This window comes from Mus caroli, unplaced genomic scaffold (genome assembly GCF_978045245.1).
Source record: "Mus caroli unplaced genomic scaffold, Mus_caroli_1 scaffold_17, whole genome shotgun sequence".
In the NCBI taxonomy this organism is placed as follows: Eukaryota; Metazoa; Chordata; class Mammalia; order Rodentia; family Muridae; genus Mus; species Mus caroli.
In genome coordinates this window covers 91275537-91294031 of record NW_028227272.1, presented here as the reverse complement: position 1 = coordinate 91294031, position 18495 = coordinate 91275537, and the positions used below count along the sequence as shown (strand labels likewise).

General features: G+C 48.5%; 1 protein-coding gene across 6 annotated transcripts in view; it reads left to right on the top strand.

Moving 5' to 3' along the window:
* Hlcs (holocarboxylase synthetase) overlaps positions 1 to 18495 on the top strand; it is a 183555-nt gene that overhangs the window by 35516 nt on the left and 129544 nt on the right. For all 6 annotated transcript variants that reach the window (XM_029470266.2, XM_085832477.1, XM_029470265.2 and 3 more), the window contains exons 3-5: positions 1096 to 1258; positions 1511 to 2442; positions 7017 to 7199. In XM_029470266.2, the coding sequence (XP_029326126.1) occupies positions 1207 to 1258; positions 1511 to 2442; positions 7017 to 7199 (1167 nt within the window). In that variant the 5' untranslated portion in view covers positions 1096 to 1206. The remainder of the gene's footprint in view (positions 1 to 1095; positions 1259 to 1510; positions 2443 to 7016; positions 7200 to 18495) is intronic.

The window sequence follows — 18495 nt, the reverse complement described above, 5'->3', positions numbered from 1 at the left end:
CTAGTGGTGGGCTTGTAAACTGTCTGTGGTGTCTTCCCGTGGTAACCGGTGCCTGTTGGAAGGTTAGGATTCTGGGAATGGAGATCTGATGTGCCATCAGGTAGATCTTTGCAGCTGGCCCCCCACTTCTTGAAAATAGCTGGTGGGCAGGTTTCCTTTTTCATTATTGGGTTTTCTGGACTCTCAGGAGGGTCCTGTGCCTGTCACAAAAGGAAGGTTAGGTTTACCCATGTCTGAAGAATGTCCCTGGCACCTTCAGTGTCTAAAGCAGCTGAGGCTTTGCTTACCTTCATTTATTTCCAAATTACATTTACTTTTATTTTAATATTATTTTTAAATTGAATTTTATGGGGCTGGAGAGATGGCTCAGCGGTTAAGAGCACTGACTGCTCTTCCAGAGGTCCTGAGTTCAAATCCCAGGAGCCACATGGTGGCTCACAACCATCTGTAATGAGATCGGATGCCCTCTTCTGATGTGTCTGAAGACAGCTACAGTGTACTTACATATAATAAATAAATAAATAAATAAATAAATAAATCTTTTTTAAAAAATTAAATTTCATGTGTACGTGGCACCAGAAGAGGGCATTAGATCCCCTGGAACTGGAATTATAGATGATTGTCAGTCACCACGTGGGTGCAGGGATTTGAACTCAGGACCTGACCTGAACTCAGGTCCCCTGGAAAAACAGCAAGTGTACTTAGCCATGGAACCATCTCTCTTGCCCTCTGTTCTGATTTTTGAGGAAGGGTCTCACTACGTGGCTTATGTTGGCTTTGAAGTTGAGAGCCTCAGGCCTTAGCCTAATTGGTGCTGTTGGTGTAAGAGGCATCCGCGCCACAGCAGGCTCACATCAAATGGCAGAGTTCTGGTTAGTGCTCTTTAACCAATCACTCTTGTCAGGTCAGCATAGACTGTCTGAGCCCAAACGTCCTTGCTCCCAGTCAAAGGCAACGCCGCGTAACCTGCCGGATAAGTCTGTCTGTCTGACTGTAACCTGGTGTTGAGGAGGCCGAGGGTGAAGTGTTGTGTCTGGTCATTTTAGATGTGAGAAGTCCCAGCTTCCCCCTCTCCCTGTCTTTCACTTTCCTCAGGTTGTAAAATGGTCCGACTGCTGTCTGCCGTTAGCCTGCCGACCCGGGGACCCCTACCAGTTAATTGCTAAGGCAAGCGTGGACAACTTCAGCAAGCTCGGGGTGGCCTTCATGGAGGACAGGCTCCAGATGGACAACGGCCTGATAGCCCAGAAGATCGTTTGTAAGTAACTTCAGAAGGCGCCTCCGTGCTCGGGGATGTCACCCTGGTCCTTCACTGGGCTGTTGTGACTTCCCAAAGCCATGACTTAGGCGACTATTTACTTTCAGTTTCAGCCAACAGGCTTGATCGCAGCACCGCAGAAGTGTGCAGTCAACAGGTGCAGGGTTGGGGTGGACAGGAAGTGCGTTCTAATCTGCTGGCTTTCCGACTGGTGGTGCTGGCTGACGATCTCTTCTCCCATTCACACTTTAGCAGTCCACTTAAAGGACTCTGCTCTGAAGGAACTCAGCAAAGCCTCGGACGAGCAAGTGCAGGCCTCACCCCCGGGCCCAGAAGCTTCCCCTGAGGCCCAGCCTGCGCAAGGTGTCATGGAGCATGCTGGCCAAGGTGATTGCAAGGCCGCTGATGAAGGCCCTTCCCCACGGAGGACGGGCTGTGCCCCTGGAAGTGAGCCTGCTGCAGATGGGGACCCTGGGCTGAGCTCCACAGAGCTCTGTCAACTCCACCTGTCCATCTGCCACGAGTGTTTGGAGCTCGAGAACAGCACCATTGAGTCGGTGAGGTGTGCGTCTGCGGAGAACATTCCAGACCTTCCCTGTGATCACAGCGGCGTGGAGGGTGCTGCGGGCGAACTCTGCCCTGAACGGAAAGGGAAGAGAGTCAACATTTCGGGAAAGGCGCCCAATATCTTGCTGTATGTGGGCTCTGGTTCCGAGGAAGCACTGGGCCGGCTCCAGCAGGTGCGATCTGTCCTGACTGACTGTGTGAACACGGACAGCTACACTCTCTACCACCTGCTGGAAGACAGCGCTCTGAGGGACCCGTGGCCTGACAACTGCCTCCTGTTAGTTATTGCCAGCAGGGACCCCATCCCCAAAGACATACACCACAAGTTCATGGCCTATCTTTCTCAGGGAGGGAAGGTGCTGGGCCTGTCTTCCCCCTTCACGTTCGGTGGCTTTCAGGTGACCAGGAGAGACGTGCTACGGAACACAGTCCAGAACTTGGTTTTCTCTAAGGCTGATGGGAGTGAGGTACGGCTCAATGTCCTGAGCAGTGGCTACGTTTATGAAGAAGGCCCGAGCCTGGGCAGGCTCCAGGGCCACCTGGAGAATGAGGACAAGGATAAAATGATTGTGCACGTGCCTTTTGGAACCCTCGGAGGGGAAGCCGTTCTCTGTCAGGTACTGGGGGTGGTATTGGTATGGTGCTTTTGGGTTTATTTGGGACAGAGCATGCTCTTTAAGGCTTGAGAGGTCCCAGGAGGGGCAGGGTCAGTAACACAGCAGTAAAGCGCTTGCCTTTCAAGCATGAGGACCTGAAAATCGGGCGTGGTGGTGTGTGTATGTAATCCCAGAGCTGGGAAAGTGGAGACAGCTGGGTTCCCTGGGGTCTGCTGGACAACCAGTGTACCTTACTTGGACAGTGCCAGGCCACTGGGAGGCTCTGTCTCAAAAACCAAGGTGGGCAGCACTGAGAAAATGCAGCTGAGACTATCCTTGTCTTCTATCCATAAGCTTCTGTGTTCTTGTGTGTGTGTGCACATGCACATACACACACGCACATACACAAAGACACACACCACACACAGACACAGACACACATACACACCACACACACAGACACACATACACACACCACACACAGACACACACACATACCTACCACACACACACACAGAGACACACACATACACACCACACACACAGAAACACACACACACATATACACACAGACACAGACAGACAGACACACACACACATACGCACCACATACACACACACACAGACACACACACACACACACACACACAGACACACATACACACCACATACACAGACACACAGAAACACACACACACAGACAGACACAGACAGACAGACACACACACATACACACCATATACACAGACACACATACACACAGACAGACAGACAGACAGACAGACACAAGCTTTTAAGTGACAGTGGTTAGTTGTACTCTTGGCTAAGTGTCTGCTGTTGGTCTGTGCAGGGCGAGGTCAGGGGCTTTTATGAATACTTGCTGGTGAACTGCATGTGATTGAGGAGCCAAGGTGGCAAGGTTAGCTAAACCATCAGGTTTACCAAGGATTAGCCAGAAAACTCTCTCTCATTTTAATCGTTATTAGTATCACTCTTCCTAAAGATATGTTACTTTATTTTCTTGCCTCAAAGCACACACTGGTTAATATCATCAAGCCCTTGTTTAAAGCAAGAAGCTCAAAGGCATAGGGGTAGCAGTTAGAAACTAGCTGCTGTCTCCTTTAGCGACGATCTTGGTTATGTATGCATGCAGCACTGGGCAGATCTTCACGGCCTCTGCTCTCCTCCTACGATCTGTTATGTTTAAAACCTAAGTGCTTAGGACGAGAGAGCTGGATCAGCAGTTAAGCAGGCTGGCTGCTCTAGGACCTGGGTTGATTCCCATCACTGACAAGGTGACTCACAACCCTCTGTGATTCCATTTACAGGGGATCAGCCTGGGTCTTCTGGTGTCCACAGGCACTGCATGCACACACATATGTACAGGCACACAAATACTCACACGGACATAATAAATCCTCTCTCTCTGCACGCGTTATGGTTCTCGTGTGGAGGCCAGAGGCCAGCTATACACACGGTCCTTGTTTGGCAGAGTCTGGCTCACTCCTGCCTGTGCTAGGCTACCTGGGCAGCTTCTGGGGAGTCTCCCGCCTCCACCTCCCATCTCTGTAGGAATGCTGGGGTTACAGATGCGTGCTGCTGAATCTGTCTTTTGTGGGCTCTGGGAATTCGGTCTGCACACTTACGCAGCCAGCACTCACCTCGAGCTCTCTCCCACTCTTGCTTCTTTGTTCTAAAGCCCACTTTTTGTTAAGATGATGCTCGAAATGCAGAAATCTGGACAGTAGGACAGATGTTCACCCACGGAACCAGCAGGTTTCCTGTGAGGCTGCAGACCACATGGGTTAGTTTCAGGGGTGCTCAATGAACGCTCCTCTTATCTTTCCCTCTGCAAATATGGTCACTATAGCAACCATGCATTCTCAAAAAAAATTCTCTTGAAAACCCTACTTCCTGGAGCCGTGTTTCAGTTTTGAAGAGTTTTTTTTTTTTTTTTTTTTTTTTTTTTTCTTTTTTCCCCCCTCACTTCTGTGCACAGACTTGTGCTAGAAAATTGATTCGGCATGTCACAACCCATTTCTCTGAGTTCCACGGCACATCTGCCTGTTGCGCCGTTCAAATTGACCCCAATACTACCATAAAATTTGATACCTCAGTATATTGCCCTAGGAAGAAAAAAGGCGATATGACGCAGACTCACAAATCAGAGTCCGGGGATTAGAGTGTCATTTTTGGTTCTAAATGACTTCCAGTCTCCTGTGTGGCAGGGTCACCGTTTGCTGCTCTGCTGCTGTCCTACCTCACTGAAATCGACCAATAAATATTATTACTGGCTGGTTAGCTTCCTCTGCTCAATTTTGTAGCCTTCATCTTTGTAATAAATCTAGCAATGATGTAACCCAGTAGAAGAAGGCAGAATACAAACTGCCCGCTAGGCGAGGGCACCCCAGCTCGCTTGCCTTTGCATTCATAGGAACAAGAAAAGATTCACTAGTGATGCACAAGCCACTGACATGTGGGCTGCAGTTACTGGGGAAATGTAAAGCTGAGAATGAAGGCTGCCATTTGGTTATCAAATGGATCTGGATTCTGGTATGAAGTCGCCTAAATACAGCGTGAGAATGAATCTGAGATTTCATTTGCTTTTCCAGCTTAGTTCAGGGAAGATGATTCACAGCAGAGTTTCTCAGCTTTTGACATTTTGGGCCAGATCAGTCTTTGTGGGGAGGCGTGGTCCTATAAACTCTAGACATTTATCAGCATTTCTGGTCTCTGCCCAGTGGATGCGGCCACCCCTCTCTGTGTTTGTTGCTAGAGACATTGTTTCTTCTGTCCTTCAGTCCAGTTGAGGAGCCGTATGCTTCGATGACGCCAGGTCATGGATCTAGGACCGGCATCCCCGTTGCATTAAAGCAAACGGCTGTGAGACTCGTGTCAGGATTACAGAAGAACAGAAGGCAGGGCTACACGCCCAGTGGCTGATGTGCTGTTGTTCTGTCTGTCATTAACGGACGGGGCAGCACCAGGATCTCGCACATGCCGAGCACACACTGCCCTCTGAGGCCCCTCCACAGCCCACCAGCTACAGCATCTCTCCAGCTTTCCCGGCGGTGTCCGTGGGCCGGGAGGCCTGCTGATGAAAGCCTTTCCCCTGTGCATCTTTCTCATGTGTAGATCACTTCAGCACACCTCACTGGGCATGCACTTGTGTGTATGCCATCCAGGACGGCCACATGCATTCAGCAGTGAGCCTCCCTGTCTCTCTGAACGCCTGCAGGAGCACAACTTTCACTCTTTTTCTTTGTTGGATTTTTTTTTTTTTTTTTTTTTTTTGGACAGGGTTTCTCCAAGTGGCTGCCCTGGAACTCACTCTGTAGACCAGGCTGGTCTCAAACTCAGAAATCTGCCTGCCTCTGCCTCCCGAGTGCTGGGATTAAAGGTGTGTGCCATGCCTCCCCTCCCCCAAAGTTTTGCTCATTTTATTCATGCCACCCGCATAGGTTATCCTCCAGGGCAAGCATGTGCTTAGATGGGTGATGCCCTTGCAGGCATCCCTTTCTTTTCTAACCCCTCGAGGGCTGTCTGGGGAACAGGTCCACCTGCTGTCCACTGATAATCTGACCACTGTTTGCCACCTTCTTCAGATTGGCCCCCAAGTTCAACATTGGCCCCATTATGGACAATGCTTGGAGGTTACACTCACCTTGGTTACAGCTTAGGTGAGAAGTGAGTGGCTGAATGAACCCGAGGTTGGCACTGTGCTTCCTTAGCCTCCCGAGGTTCCTTCCACTTGGGAAATCAGTACACAAAACCAAAGTCAAAGGAAGCGTGGGTGCTTTGCTGTCACTGCATGTAAAAATCTGCTCCCGTGGGAGCTGGGAGCTGCTTCTTCCCGACAGGGATGCTGAGGGAGATACTTGTGTGTTTATAACCTTCGTGTGTGGTCTCTACTATGCATCCTAAATATCGATTTAACACCTGACTTCATCTAGGAAGCCCCAAATTTTAGAATCCAGACAGGTCCGGGGGGGGGGCGGGGGGGTGTCAAGGAAAGCCCTTCTGTTGTCCAGGAAGTCCACTCTAACCGCCTCCCATCCCGCAGACAGTCTCCAAATGATGACTACACTACTCTGTTATTCTGATTGTGAGGCAGAATGGAAGTCCCTAGCCTGACCCATCATTCCTCCCTAGGTTCTGTAGTGTGTTCTGCTGGATCCCCAGCAGAATCTTGTTCCCAAATACTTTAGTCCAGCTTTGGTGACTTCCCCAAGAACCTGTAGCAGGACTGTTGATGGCAAGAGCCATGACCTGAAAAGAGGCTGGTGGCCATCCAGGGTTGGGCTCCACCATGATCTTTGAGCTGGGGGGACATTGTTTGAAGTGGCCCGTTCCAGTCCCCATTCTGATGTTTCTCCACATCACTTTGTGGATGGTCAGGCTCCGGGCTGATGGCATAAGAAGAAAAGTCACGTTCAGATCTCCATCAAACCTAGCGTGGAAGCTGCTTCTCCGAAGCGGGCGCCTACCGCTCACCCACTGCTCTCTCTCCCCGAAGTGGGCGCCCACCACTCCTCTGCTGCTCTGTCTCCCCGAAGTGGGCGCCCACCACTCACCTGCTGCTCTCTTCCCCTCAGGTGCACCTGGAGCTCCCACCAGGCGCCTCCCTGGTGCAGACCGAAGACGACTTTAATGTGCTCAAATCCAGCAACGTGAGAAGACACGAGGTCCTTAAGGAGATCCTGACCGCCCTCGGTCTGAGCTGTGACGCACCACAGGTTCCTGCCTTAATGCCTCTGTACTTACTGCTGGCTACTGAGGTGAGCGGGCTCAGCCGTGGGCGCCTCAAAACCACGGCTCCTCAACTTGTCTGTCACGACCATGTTCAGCCTTGATTTCTATTTTGATTTTGGGTTTGGGTTTGGAAACTATTAATGCATCTTTAGTATTTTGTGTGTGTGTGTGTGTGTGTGTGTGTGCGTGTAAGGAAAGTAGAGGTGACTGTGGAGTTGGGGGCGTGGAGCCTGAGGTTTGTGGTCCTTTTGTGGAGAAATGGAGCTGGGTCCTATGAGCTCAGAGTGTATGGCCGCAGCTCCACACGTGCGGTTCTGTATCTGTGTGACTGCAACCACTGTAGATGAGATATTTGAAAAAAAAACATAAGGAAGGAGCCTATGTTAGGCCAGAGAGACAGCTCAGGGGGTAGAGACCAAGTGTAGGGTGTTGACATTTCGGTCCTAGGAACTTGTGTATGCTCCTTCTGTGAGGCGGAGGTGGAGAGTCCCCAGGGCTCCTGGCCAGCAGTCACCCTGCATGGCAAGGGACCCTGTCTCCAGCAGGGGAGAAGAGGGACATCCAAGCTTGTCCTCTGACACGTGTGTGCCCTGGCGCATGCTTGCCCTTACTTTTATGAACACACACAGACGTGTATATATACATAACATATCACACACACACACAACACAGCATATACACACACACACACACACACACACACACACACACACACACACAAGAATCACACACATCACACACATGCTAAAAAAAAAAATCCTGCCTCTCTTGAACATGCACGGACTATTTTTCTTGTCGTTACCCGAGCAATACACAGAACAGCGTAGCAAGTATTTACATAGCGTTTGCAACGTAGGACGTGTTTCTAGCCTCCTAGAGATTGCTTAAAGTCTATAGGAGGACATGCATAGACCATATGCCAATGCTGCGCTGTTCTGTATAAGACTTGAGAGTCTGGCTTTTGGCGTCGGTGGGAAGGGGTGCAGGAACCAGTTCCCTGAGCATGACTGATGTGGTGGATTCTGCCATCAGTTGGGACCGAAGCCAGTTGTTTTGATCTGGGTTTTCCTCAGTAGGCGGGAAATCACTACTTCTGTGTGCTGATGTCCAGAAGGCTTTAGGAGTTATGTTTGCCACTCGTGTCTAAAACGAAAACGGAAGTGTTGGCAGTGTTTCCGGTATCCACCTCCCACCTGTATTCATCGCTGGTCTGTGTGGGATACCTGGTTTTGGGCAGCCTGCCAGATTCTCCAGGTGTGTGTTCCTACTAATCCCGTCGTGGTAACGTGCTGTCAATTTCTTATTCATAGTGACAAATGATTTTGCAGAGCTCTTTCTGTTCTCAGCCAGCAGCAGGCCAGTCTGTGGGGTTAGTGATGTTAACACAGCAAAAGCTCGGTGGCCAGGGGATGCCACACACCAAACCCACCTGCTTTGCTTGAAAAGAGCAAAATCCACCCTTCATGCCTGCACTGGGGAAAGGGGAGGCGCTGCCTTCCAGGTTGGCTGCTGCCCCTGGGCGAGCTTGGTTTGTGTGGATCAGAGCTTGGCATTGTGTGGGTGCACCGTACTGACAGAGAGAGACCGACGACGATCCGAGAGGATTGTGTGAGGGCCAGAGGAGGCAGCATGGGAGACTTGTGTAAGCACTGCAGTTTAAACGATAATGCAGCGAGTTAATGCAGCGATGGTTGGATTGTTAAGAGGTGTATTGGGTTAAGAAAACATGATGTGCTTAATAAGTTCCCGGTATCTAGGCTAAGAAATGGAAGGAAATGCTTCCAATTGAAAAATTAATATCAACACAGGATGCTCTTTTGTCCTTTAAAAACCATTCTTTTATTACATTTCATTATCTAATTTCTAAACATTTTTTTCGAGGCAAGTTTTCACTGGTCCATGCCGGCCTGGAACACACTCTGTAGCAGGGGCCACCTTTAAGCCTGCAGGGATCTCCCTGCCTCAGCACATGTGAGCCACCAAGCCCGGCTCCGCAGTTCGCACCGTTTCTATGCATTAATCATATGGCTTTTGTTTGTGTCTTCATCATAGGAATTTCAACTCCAAGTTACTCATTGCTGTTTCATGTTCAGTTCATTTGGCAAAACTTACGACTGTGATTTATGACATAAAAATGCCAAGTAGAGCCAGTCCTCAGAGCTTTAGGTTCTTGCCCGTGTGGGCCAAGGCCAGCTGTCTTCAGTGGAATATGACCGTCAGCCTCCTAGGCCCTCTCCTTACTCCCTCTCCTGAACACTGAGGATTGAACTGGAGATGAGGTTAAGTGTGTGATCCCTGCAAGCTTGCAGCCTGGGTGGTCAGAGGGTAACGCTGGCCCCTGGTCTGCTTACCCTTTTCCCAGGCCTGACTGTAGGCCTTTTGACCACAGCAGAGAAATGAAGAGGAAAGATAGCCTTGGGTTTTTTTCCTGGGAAGGTTCTACTCTTTAGGTAGAACATGTACAGCTGAAATACCTAAGCTGCGTTTTTTTTTGTCTGAAGAGCAATTGGTATTTAGTCTCTCAGCTCTTGGACTGAGGAGGACACACTGTGGACAAGCTCTGGATGTCTTCGCAATGGGGCCTTACTTGGTGCCCTCAACATCTGCATAAAAAGCTGGATAGATACAGCAGCCTGCCTGCAGTTGCAGCCTGTGGGGAGTGGAGGTGGACCTCTCTGCAAGCTGACGAGCCAGATTGTCTAGCTCTGGGCTCAGCAAGAGACCGCGCCTCGGTACATACAGCGGTGAACAAATGAGAGGACTTGTGGCTTCTACATGTGACCACACACATGTTCTACACGTGTCCACACACATGTACACTCACTTGCACACATGTGTGTGCAGACACGCAGATAGAGTGAATTCGACTCTTTAAAATGCCCAGTGGCAGCCAGTGGCGGTGGGGGTGGCATTTGCTGGCTGGAGGAACGTGAGCTTCCCCACTCACAATCCACGGGGTGAAGTTCTTGTCAAAGGGGAAAGCCCATGTTTGCTCTGTCTAGCATACACATGTAGCCGTCTGTCTAGCATACACATGTAGTCGTCTGTCTAGCATACACATGTAGTCGTCTGTCTAGCATACACATGTAGTCTTGGCAAGAATAGTTTTGAGATTCTTTCTGGGTCCCGGTCTCCCTCATGGACTTGAGGTCAGCTCTGAGGATGGTCATTCCTCCTGGCTGCTTCATTCTTACTGACTTCTGTTTCACGTTGAGAATTCAGGGCACTGAGCACACGTGTGACCGTGGTGTGTCTTTGTTGATGTTATTTCTCAACGCTCTGGTCAGAGGTCAGGGTTTTTTCCTTTCCTAGTACTGATCAAGTGTTGTGTTTTCTTGGAGCAAAAGTTCTCCAAACTATTTGAAAATAGAAACAGTAAGAGGTGTTTTGTTTTGTTTTGTTTTTTTTGGGCGGGGGGCCGGGGGGGGGGCAGACAGAAGATTCTCCCTGCCCTTGTCCCGATGCTGAGGCTGCCACTTCAAGTTCCTGTGCAGCTCAGTTTATAAACCCAAGAGGCAATTTGATTTTCCTTCCTGCATCTGTGCACAGAGGGTCTCACTGACCTCTCTTCCTGCATCTGTGCACAGTAGGTCTCACTGACCTGTCTTCCTGCATCTGTGCACAGAGGGTCTCACTGACCTCTCTTCCTGCATCTGTGCACAGTAGGTCTCACTGACCTGTCTTCCTGCATCTGTGCACAGAGGGTCTCACTGACCTCTCTTCCTGCATCTGTGCACAGTAGGTCTCACTGACCTCTCTGGGATGAAAGGTACAGGAGGAGGATCTTGGCCTTTCCCATGCACTGGACCCGCCGCATGCCTTAGGAGCTTGTGCAGACTTCCTGCTTCCTGTAAAGCTCTCTGCTCATGGAAATCCACGCTCTCACCACATGATGTCGCTGCTGAGCTAGGCTACCTGCGTTACAGACCCCTCTAACTGTAACTGTTCAGAAATTTAATTTATTCTCCGTATATCAGTGTCACAGAGTGTAATTTGGACATTTTCTACTATATTGGTGGCACTTTCTTTTGGGTCTGTAGAAGTCATTTCAATGCCACAGCTCATAAAATCCATCCATTCATTCAACATTTATTCAATATTAAGTCCCGTCCTAGTACAAGATGTGAAAGAACAAAATAAATAGAGAAATTATCTAAATACCTCCACTGAGGCGCAGCTGTGTTTACTCAGCGTGGAGCCCTGACGCTGCTCTTGACGGCAAGAAGCTCGCAAGATTTATGACATCCCTCCACCCCATGTTTCTGTGTCACCCACCGTGATAGAAAGAGAAACTGGGGACCCTTGGTGTCCGTGAGGGCTATTCGCTGAGAATTCCCTTCCTACCTGAACACCAAGACCTGCATGGGACCCCCTTAGTAAAGCCCCACCATGGTGACCGGTGAGACTACTGGGAAGGCAGGGCAAAGCAGGGCTCTGCTGAGGGGCAGCTCCCTTGCCATGCTGCCCTCCTTTCCGACATGGGTCTTTACATCTGATCCATCCTCCCAGGGACAGGTGGAAGGTCAGGCCGCAGCTGAGGCCAGTATATTGAAAACCACCAACACCGCATGCTGTGTACCTCGGTCCACTAAAAGAAGACTGGAAGAGCCACGGTGTGTAGACATATGCACATGTATACGCACACACAATACACATACGTATACACACATGCACACACAAACACATGCACACACATGCACACATGTACACACAAAAACATATACACATGTATACACAAACACATACACATATGCACGTGTACATGTATACACATACACATGCATATACACACATGCACATACAAACATATACATACACAGACAAACACATATACACATGCACACACAAACACACTTATATATACAAACATACACATACACACGTGTACAAATGCATATATATGTGTGTATATATATATGTATATATACACATACATACACATTCTGGTGGTAAGCTTAATGTAATTTTAATAACACTTTAAAGTTTCTTTATATTTTTCAAAATTGTCTATGATAGATGTATGTTACTTTCATATTGAGCCAAGCTAGTTATTAATAAGTAAAAAAAACAAGCTAGTGTGTCATTAACTTTGGAAGCCTCTCACATGTACTTAAAACCTGATTGTTTGGACTCTGACACTTGGTTGAAATTCGACATCTGACTTAATTATTGGGAGCAGCTATCCTCAATCTGGGTAGCAAATATCCTCCATATCAGATATTTATATTTTCATTCATGACAGTAGCAAAACTTCAGTTATAAAGTAGCATTGAGATAATTTTATGGTTGGGGGTCACCAGACCATGAGAAACTATACTAAAGGGTCGCAGCATTGGGAGGGCTGGGAACCGCTGGTTTAGGGGGTGTAGCGTTGCCGGTGGGCTGTTTGACTCCTGTGAGTGGCATGTCACAGTCATGGCTGCCTGGCTTAATAGTGAGCTCCAGGGTTGGAGTGTGGGTGCCTCCCTGGTGTTCACCCGTGTGAGCACAAGGCATTGCTGGACTAGTCACGACTGGAGTCCTGTTCCTGCTGGGGTGGCCCAGAGCCCTCCGCACTACTTCTCCATGAATAAACTCATACAGGGGCCGGCGAAGGTCAGGCTGACGGCCCGAACGCTTGATGTAAGATACATTATAGGCTAGCATTACATGGTGGCCTTCTGTCAGCCCTCCATCCAGTAGAAGGCAGGGCGTTGGCAGGAATGCAGCATCACTGTGGGGTATGCCGTAGGAGACACACATTTTGTAAGGAAAAAACAGAGAAGGAACCCATTTCTGTGATGTTGTGTAGGAAAACTTAAACATTTATTTTATGTAAAAATATAATAATTTTGTAAATAAAAGCAGACTTCTTTTTTTCAGTGAAAACTGTCTTGTTCCCATGCCTTCTAATCTCTGTCCGAGGGAGGGCAACAAGGAGGAGGGCACACTGGAGTCTCTGGCGGCTCCTGTGGAACGACTAGGCCAGCTGGGATTTAGAGCCACCCCCCACCTTCCATCTCATACCACCCCTGTCCGAGTGACATGTTGATGTTTCCTGGGTGGTCAGAGGATGCAGAAGAGCAGGGATGCCCCATCTCTAGCCAGGGCGGCTGCCATTGCTCTGAGGAACCCCCACCTCTAGCAAGAGAAGCTGCCATTGTTCTGAGAATCCCCACCTCTAACCAGGGGAGCTGCCATTGCTGTGAGGAACCCAGGCTGTTTGCAGATTTCCTCCGGCCTGGCTTTCCACTCAGTTAGGGAGCACACACACATTTTTTTTTGTTAGTTTGTTTTGTTTTTGTTTTTGTTTTGCTTTCTTAGGTGTGCACGAGGCTGGGCGCAGTGATGTGTAGGTGACCTGGGAGACTCCCGCTGGACTCCTGCTTGGCAGGAGCTCTTTGAGGGCATCCAGTTACTTGCCCTTGGGATCAAGATGTAACCATAACAAGAAGCGACAACTGAGTTTGTTGATAAAGCAGCTGGGCAGACTCATGGTGGTGGTGTGGTGTGTGTGATGTCGGTGCTGTGGGAGTCGTGGCATGAATCAGTACATGCTTAAAGACAGAAAAGGGTTACAATATTCCGTTTTGATTCAACCCCAAATCATAAACAAAGAAACTATTTCCTTCCTCAGACTCCAGCTCCTGTTGGTGAATGGCTGTTGTTGGTGAGAATCGTTTTTATATTTGTAGATGTATCAGAAAGCCCTTAGTGTGGCCTTTCTGCCCAGGGAATCCCTTCCTGAAAATTCATTTTCAGTTGCTCACATTGAAGGTGTTTAGTGTGGTGTTTTAACACATAGCTGTCACGAAGTGCAAGTTTCTCTTCTGGCCTTGTTGCTTTGTGATGGAATGTAGACAAGTCATTCCACGCGGGACCTCCCTTCTGTCCGCACTGGCCACTTCATTCAGCAAATATTTGGGAGCTAATGAGGGTGGGACAGGTGCTGGGGCAGTTTGGGAGACACAGTCATTTCTTATCTTGATGACATGCTTTTTGGTTAACCGTGTCTTCTTAATGTGCTTCATGGTCTCATCTGGACTCCCCAATAGGCAGGATGAGGTGCGTGCCTTGCCTGCCTGCCTGCCTGTCTGTCTGTCCGTCCATCCCCTGGGATGGGGACCCCGAGCTTTCATTTACTTATTTACTTAGGTGGGACTCAAACCCAGGGCCTCACTATTGCATTACCGAGCCGTGTCCTCAGCCTGAAAGTCGGGTTCTTTCTTCTTAATATTTAAAAACAAAACTGTGTTGCGGGGTGATATATGCAGTATGGCTTTAACCTGGCGAGTGTGTGGGGCGGCCAGGGACTGACCGAGATCTGTCTGTCTGCAATCACTTCTCTACGCAATGGTAATGTTGTTGTTGGGAGACAGGGTCTCTCCCTGAACATGGCTCTCCCCATGTTTCAGCTAGCCTAGCTGCCTAATAGCTCCAGGGACCCCTGTCTGCATCCCCTGCATTAGAACTACTGTCTTACCATTGCACCCTGCCAGTGTTGTGCATGCCGAGCTGTCTTCCCAGGTTGTGAACTAGCCGTTTGGAGCCTAAAGTGCCTAGTGTTGTTGCTTTTTAAATTTCAATACTCCATTTAAAAAAAATCTCTACCTGACAGATTTTTTTTTTTTAAACATAGTTTTGACATGGAGCCCTCCCCTCCCTCCTGAATCTTAAATAAGCGACAAACTTCTAGCAATACTTTAAAATACAGTTAAAGAAATATTTCTTTGGAGATCCAAATCGGAGAGAAAGTCGGGGTCCCAGGTGCACTGGGTGGCTCCTGGCGTGCGTGCGTCTGCTGAGGTCTTGTGGCGGCTACTTTACAGAACAACTCAGAGCAGCTGGCAGATTAAAGCCAACATTTAAAAGCTTTTATAGCTGCGAATGTTTTCAAGGGTCTTTCATATACCTTTCTCTCTTTTCTTCTTTCTCTCCCCACCAATACTGGAATTTTTTTTTTTTTTTTTGTTCATTTCGACTGACTTCCTGTTATCAAGTACAATGCCCGTGTAAAGGCGACACAATCCCTTTTGACTCCGAAATGCAAAAAGCGTAATTCACGGGGTGTTGTCCTCAGCCTCCTTTTTACAGGCTGTTTTTGCGAGGAGGCTTTGAGCTACTGGGTGACCTGCCTTTGTGTGTGGATCTTGTTCTCACAAGCATGTTCCAAAGCTGCCTTCGTGGTCCACACTGGAGGGCAAACATCAGGCAGGAGAGAACTGCTCACAGGAGAAGGAGATGCCCACAAAACACACATGGCTCCCGGCTCCCGTTGCTTCCCGGCCTGGCCTTGCTGAGTTTCGGCGCGAGATTTTGGTTTTCTCTGAGCCTAACTTTTTCTTTTCTTTTTTTTTTTTTTTTTTTTGCCGTGGGATCTGGAGGGGTTGGTGGAGGTCCACGCAGCTCTGCAGCCGCTTGCTCATGGTTACGCCGTGGCTAGGAAGGGCGGCTCTGTTTCCATAGACTATTTATATCCAGCGTTTATGCAGTCACAGATTTGTGGATGGGAAGCAGGCTCATTTGGAATAAAAAAATCCTCCAAGAGCAAATGCTTTCTGTCTCCTACACTAGCTCCCTAATAGCTGCCATGTGTGAGCGGGTTTGCATTGTGCCGTTCGTTACCTCCCGGGAAGCCGACTGAAGCCGTCTCTACTAAATCTCGGAACGTTCTTACCAGCAGAATTTTGTCTCTCAGGTCCGACAGACACATCCCTAGGAGATAGCCCACACTGGTACTGGGTTAGGGGGCACCATCAAAAGGCCCTGTGATCAGGTGCAGAGGTGAGACCTGGATTCAAGGTGGCCGGTGGTAGGCACCCATGGTAACTGGCAAGGCCTGGCCCTGTGGCCAGGAATTCCTGTCAGTGCAGGAATGTGAGTGTCTGGGACCTGATGGCCACTTGGAAAATGTATGCATTAGAGCAAGTATCACGTGCTCTTTCTGTCCATGCTAGAAATCTGGACGTTGCTCTGATGGCAGAGCTGGCATCTTGGACAAACATGAAAATTCAAAACAGTCAGGCCAGCCTTGACGCTGCACCCGGGTGGGGGCCGAGCCTCAGCAGAGAGGGTCAGGGTGCTGCAGTTGGTCTGGGTCCTTCTGGCACCTTTCTCTGGCTTCCTTAGGAAATCAGGGAACTCCACCAAGGTTAGTCTGCCTGCCTGTATGTCCACCAGGCACTTACTACAGACAGAGCATACATTCTGGGCAGACCTTCCATTGCTCAGTCCACCCCTGGGTGGGTGGGCGGGCGTAAGATTGTGTGCATTGAGGGTTTGGGGGCTGTGTTTCTAGGCTCCTGCTGGGAGTACGCGAAGTTCCCTTCCTTAAGGGGTTTTGGTTCAGTAATGTAATCAGAGGAAGGCGGGTCGGAGCTCCCATCTATAGCTGACACAGGTCAGGCATCATGTTGTTCACTATAAAATGTATACAGATTTAATGTGTCAATGAAGAAGAGGGTGTACTGGAGTTAAAGACTACAGCGCCGGCTCCGACTGGTCATGAGGGAGAGTATCCCGCATAACACAATTTTAGAGTTTGCGCCTCATTTTATCTCCTGAGGAACATGGCTTCTATAGGTGAAAACGGCACAGCCGTTAGAAGATTTGCTTTAATTGCTGTTGGTAGCGTTTCACTTTCTCATGTTAGCCACGCGCATGTGTGTGTATCCATTTAAACGTGTGTCTCCTGTAGCTAAAACTGTACTGAAAATAAGATTCCCGAGGGACAGCCTGTCTCTGTGAAGCAGTGTTTCCTTCTTTGACCCCCAGGATAAGGAGATGCTGCTGGGATATCTGGAGACCTCTGACACCAAGGGAGGTCACACCTCTCCCTGTGACTCACGAAGGGTCACAGTGTAAGGGGTGCTGTGTGTGTGTCTGTTGTGTGCATTTGCCTGAGAGAGGGAACGGTGAAGGTGTGCTTTAGCGCAGGGCATTTAAATTCTAAATGTTTGTGAAGGTGCAAGTTATCACCTGTCGGTAAGGACAGGAGGAGGGCCACTCTGTGTGTCAGCATCGCAAACTAAGGCTAAGGCTTATTTCAGCCCGAACTTTAACAAATATGAAATAAGCTTACCCCCTACACGCAAGTGAAAGTTTAGAAAATTAAAACTAGAAGCTATAATAATAAAAGAGTAAAATTCTCAGAGAAAGCTGAGAGGATGGCCTCGCCCATTCCCCTCTCAGTTTCTTACAAATAAAAGAAAATTAACTAATTAATAAAAACGTGGAAGTTGTACATATTTACAGGATTCCCTGTGGATGTGTATATCGTGTGATGTTTGATCAGCTTCCCCTTCCCATTTGTAATTTCTACTTTTAAAAGATGTACCAAACAGTGGTTTCATATTCTAAAATGGTGGTTAACTTTTGGAGGGCACATAGGGCATATTTAATCTCCTTTGCTTGAAAGTGTCAAGTGGGGTTAACGAGAGTATTCTGTCGGCAACCTTGATGCATGCCTGGTGCTTGTCTGTTCTCCTGCAGCCGCTGAGTCTACAATATTTAAAAGTCCAAAGTCTCTAACTTTGAAGATTCTCCTCTGGATCATTTTCTTTCCATGGTGTCGGGCATAGGCCTAGCGCTGCGGATTCTTCACTCTGAGTCTTTCATAGGAGATGCCTTCGTAAAAGACGGTCACCAAACCCCAGAGTCGTCCCTCTCTGTCAGGAGACGAAGAGACGAGATGCCCTCCACATCCTTTCCCCGTGCCTTGAGGTGTTTATGATGCAATTGGCAAAGCAGTTAGACTAAAAGTCCCAAGTGTGCACACGTGTGTGAATGAATTTACATGTGCGTCTGTGTTGCTGGGGCTCCAACTCAGCTTTATGTATGTCTGCAGAGGAAAACTCTCAGGCTTAAAAACACCCCTCACCCCCCCTTCTGCCCCAAAACAAAACAACAACAAAAGCCAAACCAACCCTCTGAGGTAATTCCCTGGGATGCATCCTGTCCTAAAACCCTAATTATTGTCACTTTCAGCTTTATACCGGAACAGATCCCGACTGGAGACCGATCAGCGCTTAATTTAAACACAATTAAAGAATATTTTACTTTTTATTTTTTTTTAAATGTCAAGCATTGTCTCAAATTAATTTATCTTTACTGTAAGAATTATCATTACGGTCTAAACTAGTCCCAGATTTTCAAACAAAATTACATTTTCAAAGACTGTGCTTTCTGTGGTAAGACCGTGGTCCCTGTTACTTGATATTAGGTTTTCTTACTGCCTGTTCGCCTGTTCCACGGTGCAGTGATTTTAGTCTGAGGGAGGTGATTTCTGATGCAAATTCATGTTTGCCATAAAATAATTGTATGTGTGTGTGTGTGCATGTGCAT